Below are 21,409 nucleotides of genomic sequence, written 5' to 3'. Positions count from 1 at the left end.
CCCAAACTGACACACAAAAAACTGAAAGGAGTGTATTATACATGAGAAAATGTGGAAGAATATAGATTTTAAAGTTTTTCTTAGATTCTACATTGAACGTGTGAGGTAAGGATATACTTTTTTTTTTTTTTAGAGATTTTATTCTTCCTTTTTATCCCCAAAGCCCCCCGCGTACATAGTTGTGTACTTTTAGTTGTGGGTCCTTCTAGTTGTGGCATGTGGGATGCCACCTCAGCGTGGCTTGAGTGGTGGTGCCATGTCCATGCCCAAGATCGGAACTGGTGGAACCCTTGGCCACCCAAGCGGAGCACATGAACTTAACCACTTGGCCACCCGGCCGGCCCTAGGGTATACGTTTTTAAAACAAAATACAAAGCCTTTGGATTTTATATATGAAGTTTTAATTAAGAAGAAATGAAAATTTATTCAATTTATTTGAACTCACATCCAAGAAGAAACATTCAACTTCAGGATTACAACTAGAAATGGAAAGAGCCTCCCTTCTTTTTGGGTGAGAAGTGGATCATACAAACCTGACTGTCAAGAGTTCTAATAGCTTTGTGCAGTCACTACTTATACTCTGTATATCCAAGTATATATCAAGTTCAGACTTGATTTATACAGAATTTATCCAGTTCTAGAAAAGTCACCATAATTAAAGTAAACCTCTTTGAATTTTACACTCTCTCAAATCTGAAAGCTTAGATTTGATTATAACCACTGCAAAAGCGATTCTCTTTACTTCCTGCAAGTGTAATTAACTTTGAGGATAACTTAGGCAAACATCACTATTACATAAACCTTATTAAGGGTAGGAGGACACTGCAACTCTTCATTTAATTGCAGAGTCTAAACCATAAATTCAAATTGTACTGTTATCTCTATTGTCAAGTCAAGCCAAAGTGAATGTGAATCTGCAGGGTCCACGAAGGGGATGCTTTGAAAACCTATCATCACATTAGTACTTAATGGCTGTACAGAAATTATTTTCAAGTACGCTTCAAGGGTTCACCTCTTAACTGAAGAATTATCCTTCAGGAAGTCAAGTGACAAGTACTATTACTTACATTTTATATGCTAGGATATGAAGGCAAAGATTTAGGATTATTCAAAATTAAAAAGCAAATAAAAAATAGACTCGGGCTTTATTTGAAATAGGACTCGTGCCCTAAATCCCTTTCCATTGGGTTATATCCATTAGTTTACATTTCAACTTAGAAGCCAATCTGTTTCAAAAAGTTACCTCCATCTTGTGTCCAATATCTTAATGTATTAGAATATATAGAGACTCTTGTAGTGTTGCTCATTTCTGGCAGGCCATTAAAAAAGAAAAACCCTTTGTGCTTTGTGTTCAATCTTTAGAAATAATGAAACTGATTGTTAAAACCAAAATTGCAAAGACTTTTTTCCCAAAGTAGGAAGAATAATCTGCTTGACTTAGAATCTTTTATTCATTTGAGTATTAAATTATCTAACCCACGGGCTATTATACATTTAAACACTGTTTTCCTTGTGTTGTCTCCAGGAATGTCTTATAAGTCTGCTTTCCTGTGAAATTTGCTCTACCAAAATCAATATATAACCTATTTGACTGATATAGCTAAAACTGACAAAATTTTTTAATGAAAACTAAGAGTATATTTATAAGAACCAGGTCTCAAGGTTTTTGTTTCACAGGAAGGAAGCTCTCTATTACGTGGATCTATAATATGATCCAAACTTGAGAGAGACAGGAAGCTGATAACTTGATTTATGTTCTTAATGGCTTTGGCTCATGAATAAATGATAATGGTTTGTGTTTTTCTTATAACAAGAAATGGAATTTGTATAATGATATGAGTCCTATTTCCCACATTTGCTCTACTTTTTAAAGGATTTCTAATTACTAAGAGATTCTTTATATTATTTATAATAAGTCAAACTTTTAACTGAAAGCCATTTTTCGACCACAGTTTGCCATTAGCTGAAATTCAGGAAAGAACACAGGTCTGATCACCAAGTCAATAAATCTAGCCACAGGCTAAAAGCTTCCTTTAATCTTCTTCCTATTAGGTCTTCCTTTAAATTAAACCATTCCCTCTATGAATTATTTAAGTGAATGGCATGGTTATAGAAAGATCACATACAATTCTTCATACAAAAATGCTCATGGAACCTAAAACAATCCATTCAGCATATTTCAGGAATTATATTATAAATCAAGATGCTGTAGCTTAAAAAAAGGGGTGGGGAGGGAGGGGTATGTCCTGAAAAGCTTCAGAGAGAAATAGAAAAGTCAAGCATAGTTCTGATTAGTGCAGGATTCCCAAAGTGCAGTTAAGTGTGTGGTCCAGACTAGCTTTTAGCGATTAAATAGGTCCCTTTCACTGTCAAGGCTTTTCCCTGAGGTAATGCCTAAATTCTTAATTTTAATATTTTATCTTGTTTATTTTAGCCCCAGCCTCTCTTACCAATAAGCTCTGAACATTTCCACCATGCTGAATGCTTTCTCAACTCTGGAATGTACACTTTTCACATGCTCACAGCGTCTTAGAGTCACAAAATTTATATTTAGATATACTTGTAGCTTTCCACATTGTTCCTCTCAAAACTTACTCATTTTACTTATAGATTCCAATAATTACATTTTTTAAATGAATTAGTTTCTAAATGGATGCTCTTTGCATGCTCTTCTAAATGAGTCCTCATAAAGTCACTGAGAAAGGGGTTAACTTTCCTAAATTCCAACCCCTTAGTGCTTTAAAAAATTATCACTTTTCTTTTTCCTTCATCATAAACAGTTCCCATCTCAAGTCTTTATATTTCCACTTTCCAGATTTCTTTTCACTGTAGCAAATACCAAAGGAAAAATACAAACCATTTCAGAGTAAACGAGTCTCTTCCCTGCTCTCATTTATCAGATCATCACTTAAAGGCTATATTTATGGCAGTACTTTGAAAATGGTAATAGCTATTAATACCTTGAAGTTGAAAAAATAAGAAAGCCAGAGAAAATATATCACAAGCAACCAGTTTGAATATATGAAAAGCTACTCAGATCTTGATTTTCATATAAACACTAATTTTTATCATTATAAAAGACAACATAACTATATTTCATTTTTCTTTATAAAATTACCCTTTAACAGAATATTTGTTAGCTAGTCACCCCTTAGGTTTTTCTGTAGATAAAAAGTTATTTTTAAAGGAAAGATATTTAAAATAATAATTGTTTCACAGAAACAGAAAGTCTTATTATCAAATTCTGATAAAAAACTATAATCATGGGTAGAGTCTTACTATACTATTAATTTTCTTTCACCAAAGATGGATATTTAGGAATTGTTATATTGGTAAATAAGATAAGCTTCTCAGTGATCTACAAAAGCGCCACAAGAAAGATGAGGTAGTATGAGACTTTCCTACTTTTGTAAAGGGAAATATCATCTTTAGAAGAGATATTTATCCTGACATTGGTGTTACGATATCCTGAGCCTCATCACTGCTAAGAGAGGTGCCACTTTACTAGCTATCCCTCACTGGGACCAAGACAATCTTGAGATCACTGAGAAAAAAATGCCATCTTTATGTTAACAGCAGAATTTCAGAAAGGGAAATGCTACTTCCACACAAAAGCAATGATACTTAAGAAACATCTGTTCTAACTTGGAAATCTGAGTCAAATTTCTTACAATCCAGGTAGAAGCAGCTTCGTACTAGAGCTAAACTACCATCAAGAAATCAATTACTATGATATTTAAAATGCCAGTTTCTACAAGGGGTATATAGTTTGCCAGAAGAAACAACTGTCTAGGAAATTTATTATTCATTGATTCTTTAAAAAAAGAGGAGTAGGATAGGATATCACTCCATTTATCTTTATTATATTGGGATATTGATGTTTCTAGAAATGTTTCCCTGCTCTTGGGATAGTAAATTTGAAAGATTACACCTGGTGCCCAGTATTGTTCAGTATGGCATAAGCCATGAGCTCTCAAAATGTCTTCTTTTTTTGAAGCCACAATGAAGACATGTTAATTCTGAAGACAGAAATAATCATTTGAAACCTGAAAATTAAAAACACTATTAAGCTTCTTGAATACTGAGTTCCATGTTTACTTCTTGAATCTTTATTCAAGCTCAATTTAAAATAACTAAAAACTACTTAGGTACACTTTAGTTACCAATGGAAATTTGTGGCTGTATAAACTGTGGCATCTCCCCAAAGTAACAGGCTCAGATTTTCTATAAAAAAGCTAAGTAGAAACAACAGTTCATAAATAAATACAGAAAAACCCCACAGTTGCTTTAGTACTTTAGTAACTATTAGTTATTAATAGTGTTATCATTATTTTTAAAACTTCCAATGAGAAAAGAACAATATTTATGTTCTGAAGAGGGTAACTCTTCCACATTGAGAGAACGATCTATTCCAGGAATAACAAATGACCATGCCACACTGTAGAATAAATTCACCTCCAAAATGTCATGGTCTCATTTGATTCTTACTGACCAGATTAATCGAATTTAGTAATCCTGTAATTCTGCTTATAGTTAATATTTAAAATGAAAATACATCTAGTTTGATTTTAATCAATTTTGTTACCTTTAACATCCCTATTAGTAAATTACAAAAGTCAATTACATTAGTATGGATTGTGAACTACAACACACTCAGCTTTACCAAAAAATTTTAAAACAAGCCTGAAAAGGGGTTGGGAAAATTATATTTTCTGTATAGGAATATCAATGGCATAGGTTAAAGCATTTTACATGGTAGGAAAGGACATAAGATTATTTTGGAAGAAAAGTCTGAAATACAGATTAGTTAACTATTTGCAATGCCTACCAAATGTCAAATATCCATGGATCATATGCAAATTACAATGAAGAAAAGAAAAAAATTAAGTATACAATCTACATGGTAAAAACAAAAACCAAACACCTGGTTAAAAATATCCATTAACCCCTGGTCTGTAACCTTAAACAATCAGTGTATCATAAGAAAAATAAAACTGATTTGGAAGTAAAATTTAGGGCAGAGGTTTATTTTGGACTCTAACTGCCCTTGTAGAAAAATTCAAAGCTGCATAATAAGAAAAATATTAAATAAAAATAGGTATATAATCATTCCCGTGTTCCTACCCTTTTCTTAGCACTGTTGTTCTGGTGCATCAATCCTGAGTACTCTAACTTTTGATTTATAGTGATATTCCTTCAGATATAATTTCATAGCAGAAGGAACTGGAAGGGCATCAATGCCGTCATAAGTTGTACAGTTACAAATGACTGTTCTGCATATGTGCTGCAGGGAAAACGGGAAAGTCCGAATTAAAGGAGTGGATAAAAGTGGTTCAAAGAACATACAGGCACTTGGGTCCTTATAGTGTTCTAGGAGCCCAGTAATGTCAGGAGAATGGAAGACACACGGATCATGTGCATCAAAGCTAAAGTTGTGATTCCACTGTTCAATTCTAGCATGAAGAGAACGACTATAACGTCTAAAACTAACAGAGAATAAATAGTCTTCCTGTGCTGAGTCTCGAAGTAAAAAGGTACCCTCTGGTTTTCCTTCTAGTAGAGCTTCAGCTGCATATTTATCCATAACTCCCCAGTAACACGGATTGTTATTGATCTGAAGGAGGTCTGGTACAAGACAGTGAACGTAATCAATCTGGGTGTGATACTTAGGTGGTGTTTCCAACTGCAGGATTTCTTCATCTGTTTCCCATTTGGGTTTGTTTCTTTTCCTGGAACTTGTGCAAAGTGTTATAATTTCATCATCTGAATCCATATCACTATCTTCTATACTGTTATTTGAAACCAGGTTCATCACAGAGCCAGTCATAGGACCACCTCGACATGAAGCATTGTTGGTGGTTATGACACAGGGCTGAACAATGGTATGGGGGAAACAGTTCACCTCTTCTTCCGCGGTTCTTCTTTGTTTTAGCTGACCATCCCTTAATTCACTCTGAGACAAGTCTCTGCTTACCCATTCATCTGATTTGGGATTTATAGGAGCAGTGTGTCGTTTAATAAAATGCCACCTAAAGGCTAAATCTGATCGAGGTGGGAAAGGACACTTATCTAACATGAGTTCACTGATATGAATTTTTCTTTTAGATGAAAGCCCTGAAGGATGCCGACTACTACAATTCTTTATTGGAAAACACTGCCCCATAGCATCTTGCAGTTTCTGTTTAAGAGATCGACCTAAAAATCTATGCCCACAGGAATGATCTAAATCCAACTCGATAGATGAACAGCTGTGCTTTCTTTCTTGGCTCCTTAAAGGAACTTCAGTTTTCTCTATAGAATTCACTGTTTCAGCATCTGAACAGCTTTCACTCTTTTTTGACCAAGATAACTTCTTTCCACTCCACACATAACCGTCCTTTCTGTCAGCACTTCGACTCCGACTAGTTTTGGGCCTTACATCTAGATTTTTACTATTATTTTCACTATTTTCCGCCATTTTAACAAATTATCCACAAATTCCAGTATTATGAATATTGTTTTTTCAGTTTTTCTGGCAGGAAGTTTCTTCTGGGCACTTTCTGGACGTATCTAAGGAAAAAAAAAAATCATTAATCATTGGTCTTTCACATTGTTAGTTTATATACTAAGCCCCAATTAGACATAAGATGAAAAAGCATAGTTAGTACATGAAAAAGACAGAGTACTGGATATGTTGGGAGGCAGTTAAACATATTCTGTTCCCACTTAAAGAAATTGCTTTACCATATACTAATAATTTCATAATGGCATGGAATCAAGAATCTGAGTTCCTTTCCCACAGCTAATTTTTTTTCATTGTGGATCAGAAAAAGCCAAGTCTCCTCTCTCAGCCAAAATATATGCTCAAAATCTGAATAATTTGTACTCTTGGGGTACATCTTATGCCCATCTCTCCTCCCTTTATTTTTATTTCACAGCAGGCCAGTGAATTCTTTGTAAGAGACAGTGAGAACTCCATGAGCTGGTGGTTGAGGACCACTACCTTATATAGTTTCTTCACTTCCCTCCCCCAGTTTTCTCTCCTATTGTTTGAAAATAGGAACAGTTTTAAGTTATAAAAGTTGTTAAAGAATTTATTAAATAAATAATCACCACTGAACAGTAGGACTGCCATGCAAGCATTCCCAATGCAGTTTTGTCAACTTATTTCAATAACTGGTCAACTTCACTATCAGTCTAGGCAATTTTTAGAAAATATGGAATTGCATAACAATTTGGTATTTCATACACACACACACACACACACACACTCTTCCTTGTATTCTCCTTGATAATTTTGAAAAACAAGCAGATAAATTTCTATAGGGCAATGCCTTTCCTATGAAATTGGCTAAACTATTTTACAATGTAAAATATGGAGTTTTATTACGACTAATAGTAATGATTGGTTGTAGACAGAATTTACTTTATTCTTAGGCAGAATAAGATTTAAGCCCAGAACTGGGGGGGAAGGGTTCTATAATCTCAAATATTTTGCAAATGAAAGCTGAATTTTGTGACTGAGAAAATCAGTTGCATTCAACATTCTGATTATAATTAAGTTTCTGATTATGTCAGAGAAGCATTAACAATCCCACCAGTCAAGTAAATGTTTAGAGCTACTTGAATCAATTTTCAAGCAGTAAGATTTGAAACAAGCATCTGCAGTGGCAAATATGATTGGGAAGTGCTTAAAAGTGTGAACTAATGATACAGACTTGCCATGTAAGGTACTCCATTTCTGAACATTGAATAGCATCTGGTGATTATACTTATGATTTTGATTTAGTGAGCTAACTGGTATATATAATCATTAAAATCCATAGGGAAAAATATTTTCAATATAATTTTGAAAGAAATATCATCACTTAGTACACCAAAATTATACTCAACAGTATGATTTGGTTGTTCACTGACTAAATTCCCCTGAACAAAAATAAACAAACAGAAACAACAAAGTAGGCTGAAGAAAATGAAGAGTCGTTCATTAGAAGACACACTTACTTGTTACTAAGAACTTACACTTTAATATATTGTTCAAGATAAAAAAAATAATGAGGGGCCACGCCAGTGGTGCAGTGGTTAAGTTCGCAACGTTCCGCTTCGGCAGCCCAGGGTTCACTGGTTCAGATCCCGGGTGTGGACCCACACACCACTTGTCAAGCCATGGTGTGGCAGGTGTCTCACATATAAAGTAGAGGAAGATGGGCACAGATGTGAGCTCAGGGCTAATCTTCTTCCAAAAAAAAAAGAGCCCCAAGTAGACATTTTTTTGTTATACTACATAATTTCAACTTTTTTATTCAGCATGATAATGTGAAAAAATATATCATCTAAGGTTTGAAATGCCTGGTGCTTTTATTAATTAAAAAAATATCAGGGGCCGCCCCGTAGCCAAATGGTTAAGTTTGTGTGCTCTGCTTCAGCGGCCCAGGGTTTTGCCAGTTCAAATATTGGGCGCAGACAGGGCACTGCTCATCAAGCCATGCTGAGGCGGTGTCCCACAGAGCACAGCCAGAAGGACCCACAACTAAAAATACACAACTATGTACCAGGGGACTTTGGGAAGAAAAAGGAAAAATAAAATCTTTAAAAAAAAAAGAAGTTAAGACAAACCAACCATTTAAAAATTATACATATCAAAATAGCAGTTTATTTGCCATATGACCAACTTTTGTTTACTGGATGCGAGTTCCCTCATCTTGTCTCCTTGCTGCCTCTAACTTGTGACATTTCTTCCTTCAATATCAGAGCTAAGCTCTCTACCTCTGTTCTTGACATTCCCACTTTTACCAGCACCTGCTTCAGTTTCTCCCTGCCTTCAAAAACAACAAACTTCTCCATAAAATCTCTTAGTGATTCTAATGCTTCCTTTAGTTATAAATGCTGCTTTCCATTACTAAATTCCTTAATGACTGGTGTAACCTGATTTCCCCTCAAAATGAAAACAGCTTTCAGGGTTTTTTTCTGATTATAAAAGAAGTAATTATCTGGTTTGACATAGCTGAGTGAAAATCTTTTTGCTCCATCCTTCTCAGAAGTCAGCCCAAAGCAAGGAAAAATGAGAAGTAAAAACACAAACTTCATCTTCAATGAAACTAGCAGATATCTATAATGTGAGTCACAAAATGGAGACAGAAAATGAATGGAGGAGCAATAACTGACTCAGCAGTGGAGAGGCTGGTGACATCAGGCACAGAGGTGCCTGGATGGAAGGCAGGCAACAGAGCAGGCAAAGTCCAGGACTCAGAGGCACACGGTGCTACAGAAAGTGTGGGTGGAGGACTGGGCGGAAAATGGGGAGGTAGGTTGAAAATTTACATAAGAGCAGTTAGATCTCTCCAGCTCTTACTCCTACATTTAGAGGAGATGGGATATTTATTATTTGGAGAAACTGAACCACAGAGGTTCAAGATTTTGGATACCAGACATAGCAAGGGTAGAGGGGAGGCTTGGGACTAAAATCAGAATGAAAATTCCCTCTTTCCTCCATTCAGCTCCCAGAACTCCAGCTGCCAGACTCATACCTCCTAATAGAAGACTGGAAGAGAGTTTGCTGGAGAAACAGAATGGCCTAAGAGAAAAGGCCTGTAAATGCTGATATGTGGGCATCTGCCAATAAAGAGCTGGAAGACCAGTCAAGCATGCAGGGAAGCTCACTAGTCTACAGGCCCCGCCTACTCGTGTACAGTTTTTAGGCAGTATCATTGTGCTTCATTTGCTCTAGAATATAAATGAATACTCAGAGGTCATCAGACTTTCGAGAAAAGCCTCTAACATAAACGAGAGAGACTAAAACAAAACTTGAAGAAAACATTAACCATGAAAGGAGCTGAAAATCAAATTGATTTCTTCCAAGTTAGGTGAAGATATTATTAGACCTGTGAATGAGTAAGAAGAGGTGGGGACAATCAGAGAATAAGAAAGTTTTGGAAATTGAAAATATAACTGCAGAAATAAAATATTCAATAGGAAAGTTGGAGGATGAGTTGAAGAAATGACAAGAAATAGGAAAAACAATAGTTAACTAGACAGAAAAGATAAGAATATTAGAGGATCAATACAGATATTTCTCAGAAAATAACAAAACGGAGGGGGGAAATTATCAAAGAAACTATATTAGAAAATTTCCCAGGGGCCAGCCCCGCGCCCAAGTGGTTAAGTTGGCGTGCTCTGCTTTGGCGGCCCAGGGTTCGGATCCTGGGTGCGGACCTGGCACTGTTCATTGGGCCATGCTAAGGTGGCATCCCACATGCCACAACTAGAAGGACCAAGAACTAAAAAAAAATATATACAACTATGTACTGGGGGACTTTGGGGAGAAAAAGGAAAAATAAAATCTTTAAAAAAAAAAAAGAAAGAAAATTTCCCAGAACTGAAAGACATGAGCCTCCATGCTCAAAGAGGCCAGTGAGTTCCCAGCACAATGTGGGAAAAAACACACACACACTAAGTTATATTATTCTAAAATTTCAGAACCCTAGAGATAAAGAGGAGATACTAAAGTCTTCCTACCTTATAAGCCAACAATATTGTCTTGTATGCTTAAAAATCTGTTAGGAGGGTAAATCTCATGCTAAGTGAATAAAATAATACTATAAGCTAAAACAAAAATGTAAGTCAATAAATAAATAAAAGTAACCAAGCTAAAAAAATAATAAAAAACATCTTCCTGAGGGAAAAAAGTCACAATCAAAGGACTGTAAATAAACTGGGACTTGGTTTCTCAACAGTAACGTTGAAGCTAAAAGGTAGTTTCCAACCTTAAAAAGATAACAGCCAAATTATCAATCAAATACGCGGATAAAATTTCAGATGTGCAAAGTATCAACAATTTTACCTCACATTGGATGCTGTGCTCTTCTAAAATTACAATGTAAACCCAAAACAAAGGACGCAACACAGGAAACAAGATACTTAACATAGGAGAGAGGAGATGTGAATTCTTGAGATGATGAAGGGAGGTCTCCAGACAACATGGTATCCAAAGCTGCTAGAGAGCAACCTGTCCATATAACCAACCACACGAGGGCATAAGGCTCCAAGGTGGAAGATCTTGAGGAAAAAAACAGAACTGAGGGGCTGGCCCCGTGGCCGAGTGGTTAAGTTCGCGCACTCCACAGCAGGCGGCCCAGTGTTTCGTTAGTTCGAATCCTGGGCGCGGACATGGCACTGCTCATCAGACCACGCTGAGGGCGTCCCACATGCCACAACTAGAAGAACCCACAACGAAGAATACACAACTATGTACCGGGGGGCTTTGGGGAGAAAAAGGAAAAAATAAAACCTTTAAAAAAAAAAAACAAAAAAAAAACAGAACTGACTTTGGGAAAATTCAGTTGTGAGAAGAAAGCAATGGAAAAAGAATTAGGTAATTATTGATTATTGGAAAATTCAAACACACAAGAAAGAAAATAGAATTGGAAAACACCTGGCTCTGCATGTTACATATTCACCAAAATTGTGACTTAATTGTAATAACAGAATGGAAAGACAGGAAGGAGACTAAAAGAGAGGGAAATCCTCACATATCATAAGAACTCAACTGAAAATGTCTAATAATTGGTGAATCAAGAAAGAGAAGTATCAGCATGTTACTTAAAAACATCAGAAAAACAATTAAAAGATTTGAAAGTAGGTGCCTTTGGGATGGGTAGGAGAGGACTGCAGCGTTTCTTACCTTACCTAAGCTTTTCAGCATAATTTGATTTTTAACCTAGGTGCACATATCATTTTGATGAACATAAATAAAAATAACTAATTCATACTGTGAAAAATTCAAAGTAGGAATAAAGTTGTGAAGAAAAAAATAGCCATAATCCTACTATCTAGTAACCATTTTAACGTTTTCACTATGTCTATACATGTATATGACGAGGATGCAGTTCCACAGCACAGTGACAGCAGGCATCAGAAATATGGTTTGAGTCCAGTCTATTTTGTACTAGCCATATGACCTTGAAACCTCAGTTTCCTTATCTCTAAAATGTGGGTATTGATGCTATCTATTACATGGGCTGTTGGGGATTAAATGAAATAATGCACGTAAAGTACTCAGCTCAGATCCTAAATGTGTTAAGTACTCAATAAATGTTAACATATATTTTTTTAAAAAAGGAAACAGAGGAGGCCAGCCCTGAGGCCCACTAGTTAAGTTCGCGAGCTCCGCTTCAGCGGCCCGGGGTTTCACTGGTTCAGATCCTGGGCACAGACATGGCACAGCTCATCAAGCCATGCTTCAGTTGCGCCCCACATGCCACAACTAGAAGGATCCACAATTAAAAAAATATACTACTATGTACCAGGGGGCTTTGGGGAGAAAAAGGAAAAATAAAATCTTTAAAAAGAAAAAAAAAAAAGGAAACATATTAGATATTTTATTAAAGCGCCTAAGCCACTTTTTTACAAATAGTTCATAACGAAGAAATCACTGAATACCTCTGTCTCTAGCCCAATGCTACCTACAAAGTTTATGAGCAAATAAAATTTTCAGGAGGATAACTAATGTTTCAAAGTGAAAATGGATCACTATGCCAAATGTAGGTGAAACTCAAGAGACCATGAAGCTATAGAACAATTTGACATTTTCCCCCAAAGGACTAATTTCCAGCCTTCTTGTATACAAGTTTATATGCTAACATAACAGGTTTATTTTGGCAAGGCTTACCAACATATATATAATAGGTACCAATCAATTAAGTATCTCTGAATTTTAGGTTAACTGTTCTTACATGTGCTAATGCTGCAAGTGTCCATAAGATAAAGGGGTAAATATCATCACCCTAGATGAATTTTCCATACATTTACCTGTACTTAAAAGAGTTAATGCATAGAAAATCTTCTGACTAGTTAACTTTTTGTATCTATCTCAGAATTATAGCCTTATATAAATTTCACATAGCTATTCTTTTGCTGGAAAACTGAGTTCAGGCTTCAGAAATCTCACTTTCAGAACTGTTATGGCAAAAAACTGACTTAGCGGGGCTGGCCCCGTGGCTGAGTGGTTAAGTTCGCGCCCTCCCCTGCAGGCAGCCCAGTGTTTCGTTGGTTCGAATCTTGGGCGCGGACATGGCACTGCTCATCAAACCACGCTGAGGCAGCATCCCACATGCCACAACTAGAAGGACCCACAACGAAGAATATACAACTATGTACCGGGGGGCTTTGGGGAGAAAAAGGAAAAAATAAAATCTTAAAAAAAAAAAAAATTGATTTAGCAAAACACAGCACATCAAGACCCAGGCCAGAATGTCATTTAATGTTGTGGTCTTCAAAGTAGAAAGAAAAGTTAACCTCTGTTTATATTTGTCTAACAATTTTTTAAAGATTATTATTATTGAATTTATGGTTGACAATATTGTAATCACTCACTGTCAGATGGTTACTTGTCTGATGGGGTGCTGTTTCTGAGGGAAGAAAAGGAGTTCCAAAAAGCTGAGGACTTAATGGCAACCTTCTCCATTTCTTTGTTGACTTTCAGTTTACCACAACTGCTTGCATGTTGCTGGAATCGATTTGTGGATTATATTATCTTAAATGAAAAATCTTTACAATACTTTGTAAATAGACACGATCGTGAAAAATTTATAACACACAAGGTTTGCTAGTTATCTGAGGCCAAAATACTTAAGTTGTTGAACTTTTCAGATGAGTTAAGCATTTTGCTTTTACAAAATGCCAAGTGTTCTAAATTTGATGACCTTTACTGGGATAACAAGGGGCTCTCAAAAGCTACTTAGCAGATATATTAAGAAAGAAAGGCAAAACAAAACATTTACCTGGTCACTTCATGGTCTAAGTAACATCTTAATAATTACTGAGAAAGTATCTGCTTTAAAATACTTATGCTATGGAGAGATTTTTTTAGAAAAAAGATATTCAGAATTTCTTTCACTATTCCATGATTTTGTTATAAAAAAGGATAAAAATACATCACATATATAAATCTCACATCTTTAAACTTAAAACATGGGAAAAGTATTTTTTTAATCTCTCCCAGAAGTTTCATTAAACCAAAATTTAAAAATAAAAACTTCAATCACATTTCTCTCAATAAAAATAACATTATTAATTTTTAGTAAGAACAAAATTATTTTTATTGTTATGTTTTTAAAGACTAAAGATGAGTTTTAAAAAAGTACCTTGGTGTCTTGCTTATACATGTAAAATCTGAATTAAAAAAAGTGTAGGCCTCTGAATCTGAACGACTCCTTTCAAATAGCGCATCATTAATTCTTTTACTTTTAATTGAGGTAAAATTGACATAAACGTAATTAGTTTCAAGTATTCTTGGAACTTCACACAAATTTTGTATAAATGAGGTAGAAGAAGAGATACAAAATGATAATAAGGTGGCTTTACTACCACTCTTTTATGTAGTACAGAAATCAAAGATGATACTTTGAAAGGTACTGACAAATCAAAGACCTTTGTTGGAAGCTGCAAAGATGCTTTTTTTTTTCTTTAAAGAGGGCGAAAGAATCACTTGGGAGAAGGTTGTTTTGGCTCTTGATTCAATAATTAATTTTTTATGAAGGCAGCTAAGTTACATTGCCCTGGGGAGTACACGGTGACTTTTTTTTTTAATTATTATTTCTTAATGAGCCAGAGGCAAATGTCTAAAAAGCAAGTTTACATAAAATCCTTTTTCAAGAAAACAAGTTCCCAGATTTAGTTGCCATTTGGGCCTAGGTTCTACCACCAATTGCAGTGACAGTGATAACAGAAGGCTCAACCTAGCCATCCTACACTTTTAACAACAAATTTAAATAACATTTAGTTAGTTCTGCTGAATAAGGCTAGGAAGGTAATTCTAATTCAAGATTTCTATAGAAAACTGTTAAAAAGCCAACAATTAAAGGGTTAAATTTCATTTATCTGGAAAATTCATTTATATTCTCGCTGATGCTGGATAACAGAGCATTACTGTACATATTATTTATTCATTGAACAACTACTATATCTACAATGTTGATGTATTCCTAAGACCAGAATTCGTGTAAATACTAAATTAAAATCAGTTTGATCCTATAAAGAATAATTTACTATACTACAAAAAGAATTCAAGAATAAATTATTATTCTGGTAGTAATTCTGCTGTGGGAACTTCCTTACCAAATCCATGATTCCTAAGTTTACCTGCCATTATGTGCCCCGAAACTCCTTGGGAGTATTCTGACCATACTCTGTGATATTTGAATTGGATTCTGTGGGTCATATCCTCCATATTTGATCAGAGCGTGATATTTGAGTTGGATTCTGTGGAAACATTTATGCTCTACAAATGGAATATATTGGATAGTTGACAACAGATGGATTCCTCAGAATGTTAAGGAAAAAATATGACCAGGGTTTTCGTGTGAGAAAAATCTCTGAAGCGAAAAATGTTTTTTCTCATTACAAAAGCAACACAGGTTCATTTTCCAGTAAATATTTTAAAGTATCACCTTTTTTCATGCTACCAAGCCAGGGCTCATGGGACTTAACTGGATAAAAAAGGAACCAGTGATTAGTACCACCATAGTCTCCTTCCGTTCTCCCCACTTTCTCCACTTACTTTCCTAATTATTGTTTGCTTACGCCAGTGTTCCCCAATCTGTACTCTTATAGACACTAATTCTAAAAGATGTTAATACATATGTTAGAGAAATAGGGGTTTCCCTGTCATACAAGTTTGGGAAATGCTTCCCTTCTGAAAGACTACAATGCATATTTAGCCAAAAGTTCCAAGAGGTCCTTCAGTTCAGAGACGGGCTGAAGCCATAGTTTCCTATATTTAACTTACCAAAAATCCTTTTTGTGCAACAAATTTTGGAGAAACTTTAACTTGGGCTAATATTAAAATGAATGTACATTTCCTGAGCATGCTAAAGATAAAATGTCTAGGAACCTGTCACTGAAGAAGGTTAATCTAGAGTGGAGAGAGAACAGAAAACTAAGAGCTGGCAGTACATGGACTTCTAGAAGTGGAAGGACCTTAACAGAATCTTAGAAATGAGAACATTTAAGATATACTATTGTAACTCTTTAGGGAATAAATTGGATTGTACAGATGTATTTTTTCCTTTCAATAACTTTTTTTTTTGAGGAAGATTAACCCTGAGCTAACTGCTGCCAATCCTCCTCTTTTTGCTGCGGAAGACTGGCCCTGAGCTAACATCCGTGCCCATCTTCCTCTACTTTATATGTGGGATGCCCACCACAGCATGGCTTGCCAAGCGGTGCCATGTCCACACCCAGGATCCGAACCAGTGAACCCCGGGCCGCCGACGCGGAACATGTGCACTTAACCGCTGCACCACCGGGCCGGCCCCTCAATGACTTTTTAATTATAAAAATAATATATGCTCATTATAAAATATATGGAACATTTAGAAAAGTTTAAAAAAGAAGAAACCTATAATTCAGTTACCTAGAGGCAATCAATTTAGACATTTTCGCCCATATAAGAGCAATTTAGTCCAAGGAGAAAATTTTTAAGTTTTAAAGATCCATAAAAATTTAACAATCTATAGTTTTCACTGTACCATATTTAAAAATGAAGCATGGTGTAGACGAAATAGCATGAGTTGCTAAATTGTCAAACACGAGCCAAAATACAGACTGTCACTTACTACTCACCTGATTTTTAAAAAATCTCATTTTGCTTGTTTTCCTATTGTAAAATCTGGATAATGCCAGCTATCTCATGTTTTTACTGCCAGGACTAAAATGTACGAAAACAGCATACATTGAGCTTAATGAAAATATGTAACAGCAGCCTTTTCATGCAGAAGAAAGTAATTTCTAAAAATGAAAGATGGGAAAGTGGCAAAATTAAGAAAAACAAGAAAGGAAACAAAGCCTACACATAAGGCAAGAAAATCTGCATGAAAACATAACTCAAAAATCTGATGCTGAGAAGGTTTCACCATTTCTGAAATATTATAAAGCACTCCTGATTTTATTAAACATGGTCTTTTTAAAAAGTTTTGAACTCTTTAAAAATATTATGGGTCTAAATAACCAAACTTTTAATTATAAAAAAATTGTAGTTTTTGCAAGCTAACTTAGTAAATAAATAGATTTCAAGAGAAATAGTGGGCAAAGTTTTTTTTTTAAACTAACTATAGATTATTCTTTTCATTGCTGTATAATAATTATGTATGCTTACACTTAAGCTTGGGAACAAGTTTTGCCTAAAAACTAGTATAAGGCGATGATAGACTTAAATAAAATCACTATTATGTTCTGATATGTTTTACTAAATTCTAAGTTTTATGGCAATAGTTATGATTTGGAGAGGCAGTGTGGTAAGACTACCTAGGATTAGAAGGTAAAAGACTTGGGTTCTATTTCTAGCTCTGATATTTGGTAGGACTGTGACCTCGGAAAAATCACAACCTTTCTGAGTCTCAGTTTTTTCACCAGTAAAACAATGATTATATCTATCTTGCTGTGGTAAGGATCCACCGTTAACGTAACAACACAAGAATCAAATACCGGCTTTAAGGCAGGGGAACTAAGCAGCTGGGAGTAGGACTTTTACTGTAGTCCCTTTTATACCTTAGAAAGTTTATACACGTGCAAATATTATTTACCCTAAAAATAAATCAAATAGGCTGGTAAGTTTCATGACCCTTTCAGGGATATAAAAATCTTCAGATTTCTAAACTGCCTTCAATGTTATTTTTTCCATACTCTGTTCTCCTCAGTTATTGTTACACTCTCTTCCAGCCTTATCTTTCAACGGATTAGTGACTTTTATGTCAAGTACATACTTTACTAAAAAGGCATTTTAAAAACTCCTTCCAAAAGGCAATACAGACATGTCTCTTGGATAAGCTGACTCTCTAAGATTATGTGATATTATCATTTATACAGATATTACTCACTACCATCAGCAGAATGGTAATATATTCATGTTTTCTCACCCTATTGCCCTTGAGACCAACAATATTCAGGAGCCTAAGGGTACTACGAGTGGTCACAACACAGCACAGTTAACTAACCTTCACTGCAACTGAACCTGTGACCTTGGCATCATTTTCAGTCCGTTCATTCAGCTACCCACTCCTATCAGACATGCACTATTACTGATAAATAAATCCATCTGGAAAATTCTGACAGCCATATCAGTGACAGACAGCTACAATGGTCTTTTTTTAAAAGCTATGTGATCTTAAATAACCAATTTTGCTAACATTTAAGTTGCACACATTTCATTACCACACTATCATTTTGTACATATTGTTTGAATGTCTTTTTCCCTCAACAAGACCATGAACTCACTGAAGACATTAAAATTTGTAGGCATTTGATTGAAATGGGATGGAATTGTCAAAACATAATACTAGCAAAAGTAAGAATGTATCTTTTAGTATTTGAAAAATTTTACTGGATGATTTAAACCAACTTCATTTTAAATGAAACCAGTAAATGCTCACCCAAAGTACTCCATAAATAATATGAGACATAATTAGTTTTCTACATCCATGAGTATCTCCTATATCCTTTAACAATTCGATAGAGGGAGGTATCACCTGCATTTTAGAGATGAGGAATCTGAGATTCAGAAAAAGTAAAGAAGCATATTCAAGGTCACACAATGAGAAACTGTCAGAGTCAAAATTAAAACCTAGGCTGTTCAACTCTACGGCCCAAGCTCTTTCCATCTATGTGAAATTTGTAAATAAAATTTTTCTTTAACCTATGACTCACACGGCTTGACTGCTAAGGCCGACTGAAAGGACAGAAGAGTGGACACCACTCACAGTTTTAAAGTCACGTGGTACTACAGATAGTATAGTTAGGGTATTGTATAGCTCTTGTTCCAATTTGCAGATTCTTCTTACGCTGAGCTCCGAAGAGTCCCACACTGAAATCTCATCGTGATTTATTCACAAAGGGGCAAATGTTATCAGAGTTCATCTTGAACCCCATGGTCTATCCAATGATATTTACTTGGATAAAAAAATTATAAATAGGTGTATCTAAAAAATGAATGATCTCCAAATAAGACTAAGTCACTCACAAAGAATCGTCTCAGGTATCTTTTGCTCTTGTGGGGAATCAACAATGGGTGGGTTCTTTTTCCACAAATCCCAAGTTCTTTTTCTGCCAGTCACTCTTCCTCTTCCTTCATATACCAAACCTCAGCGTCTAGCAAGCCTATCTGGAGCCCCAGTATTCAAAATAACCCCTTACACAAGGCCACCACGGTAAGAACAAGATCACGGTTTGTCTAACTGTGCGTTTGGAACTTTTCACAATGGAACTAGCTTGCAAAACAATGGGGGACATCCGTACAAGAGAAAAATGTCTCAGTCATGCCACAACGAGGTCTGCTTGAGACTAGAAGGTGGGTACCACACACACACACAAAATATCATTGCGAAGGTTTTCATCAGAGACCAGTCTCCCAACATGGAGAACGTGAAGACACAAGCAAAGCCTAAACTCAATGGTCAAGACCTCAGAACAGGCTGCAAGGACCGAAGTCATCAACAATGTACTTTAGTTCTAGCTCTTCTTTTAGAACTCAGTACGCACTTCAGTGAACTTTAGGTGGGGTCTGAGCAGAGAAATCCAGGTTCCTTTCTTAAGGGATCTATGTAAAGAGTCCCAAAGAATAAGCATAAAAGTACACGCCATACCTCCAGGGACCGCGAACTGAGACTGTTCTTCCCTCCTTTACCTCCATAGAAACGACAAGGTTAGGGCGGGAAGTATGCCAAGATTTACAAGCTTGAGAAGGGTCTCGCTCTCCTCTCCTCTAAAGAAAATGCCCAAAGGAGGGGCTGGACGGTCCAGGGATCCCGAAATAATCATAACCCTGTAAGTGACGAGAGCCTGGAAGGAAGGAACAAGACCAGGGAGCAACCGCCCTTCCCCCGCTCACCTCTCGAAGCGCGGTTTCACTGGGGCTGTCCGAGGCACTGCCGCCATCACCATCGCCATCACTCTGGGAGCTCGCTGAGGCGGAGAAGGGAGGCCCAGGCGCCTCTGCACCTCATATAGGTCCTACAAGGCGGATGCCTTTCTGCAAGGCCGCTCCCCTCGGCGCTGGGATCTCGTCTCAGACGTCGCGGTCACCGCCTCCACCTGGTCCCCAGGCGCTGCCACCACTTCCGCGTCTGGCTCCCTCCCTTTCTTCCTCGCTCCCCCAGCCACTGGCTTTTTTCCTGGCAGCCAGCGCGCCGCTGACGCCACCACCCCGCGACCTCGGTCGGGCCCTGCGCGGCGTGGGCGGGCCGGCGCAAGCGCACCGGGGCCGGCGCGCCCGAGCGCGGGAAGCCGTACCTCGCGGGCGCTGGCGTCTCGCCCTTCCTCGGTCGCAGAGGGTCGGTGGCCTCCGTGGGCCCTGCCTCCCGCTGCCCGTGTCCGTGCCGCCCGCCAAGGAGCGGCGTGTCCTCTTCCCGGCTGCTCGTCAGACAGACCCTCGGCTGTGTCCTGCTGGTGCCGCCTCGGGGCGGGAGCGGGGCTGCCGAGAGCGTTCCCGGGAGGAGACAGCCTGCCTTCTTCCCTTCAGCCCCGGCTGTCCTCTCCTCTCGAACAACACCAGCGGTCCTAAACCTTTCCAGGCAAAGGAGAAGATGCCTGCCACGCAGAAGCCGATGAGATACGGGCACACAGAGGGCCACACAGATGTCTGTTTCGATGATTCTGGGAGGTAAGGGACTTTGGGAAACAAAAAGAACGTTTCACGTGTAAATATGAGGACGTTTATTCTTGAATGTCGTGTAAGCAGTCAGCTTAAAAGGACGCATCCAGCTAGAGAGAAAGAGGCTGAAATACGAAGCGGCACGCATGTTTTCCTTAGATTGTTGTGCGGTTCAGACCGTCATGGTGGTTTTAGTACGTTAAAAAAGTTGAAGTCTTCCTTCCAGAGCAGTTGGAAAGACGTGAGCTTTCCCCAGATTTTCCCTTTGTTCACACTGCCTCTCTGCGTTGTCTCCCACCTTGTTACTTTGTCAGATCGCTGGCTGCCTACTTGTCAAGTGCGGTGCCGTTCTGTCTTTTTGGCATTTTATTCTCCTCTGGCTTTTGTGATGCTGTTTCCTTTTTTATTGTTGATTTTAACTTTCTGGCGGCTTTTTTTCCTAACTTCTTATCTCTGCTTGATTCCTAAATAGTGATATTTCCCCAGGGTTACTCTGGTCCCTTTCATCTTTCTAAATCCCATTCCTCTGCAGTTCTGTCCAGTTGTGTGGCCTCCATGGTTCCTCCTGCGTTGATTCTCATTCATTGAGACGGGCCTGTGCGTCCCTGCTGGCTGGGGGCTGGGCTACAGCAGTGCAAACAAAGCACAGCTTTTCCTTCAGTTACCTTAAGGTCTTTTTAGATTGACAGACATTGAGCACAAATGAATCTCAAAAATAAATGTACGTTTAGAATTACACTTAGAAATATTATGAGCAATGATAAGCATATATGAGGGAATGTTGATCTA

General features: G+C 37.2%; 2 protein-coding genes across 2 annotated transcripts in view; one reads left to right on the top strand and one right to left on the bottom strand.

The window, feature by feature from the left end:
* Nucleotides 1-378: 378 nt before the first annotated feature.
* On the bottom strand, nt 379-19,997 carry SOCS4 (suppressor of cytokine signaling 4). The gene is made up of 2 exons (XM_046647294.1): nt 19,859-19,997; nt 379-6,549 (listed from the first exon to the last, which is right to left on the bottom strand). The coding sequence occupies exon 2, from the start codon at nt 6,455-6,457 to the stop codon at nt 5,132-5,134; it is 1,326 nt and encodes a 441-aa protein (XP_046503250.1). The 5' UTR covers nt 6,458-6,549; nt 19,859-19,997; the 3' UTR covers nt 379-5,131.
* Nucleotides 19,992-21,409, top strand: part of WDHD1 (WD repeat and HMG-box DNA binding protein 1) — a 64,372-nt gene continuing 62,954 nt past the window's right edge. The window contains exon 1 of the mRNA XM_046647292.1: nt 19,992-20,629. Within this exon, the coding sequence (XP_046503248.1) occupies nt 19,992-20,629 (638 nt within the window). The remainder of the gene's footprint in view (nt 20,630-21,409) is intronic.

Source organism: Equus quagga, chromosome 20 (genome assembly GCF_021613505.1).
Source record: "Equus quagga isolate Etosha38 chromosome 20, UCLA_HA_Equagga_1.0, whole genome shotgun sequence".
Classification (NCBI taxonomy): Eukaryota; Metazoa; Chordata; class Mammalia; order Perissodactyla; family Equidae; genus Equus; species Equus quagga.
Note: the sequence above shows the minus strand (reverse complement) of the source record. Positions and strands in the feature narration are given on the sequence as shown.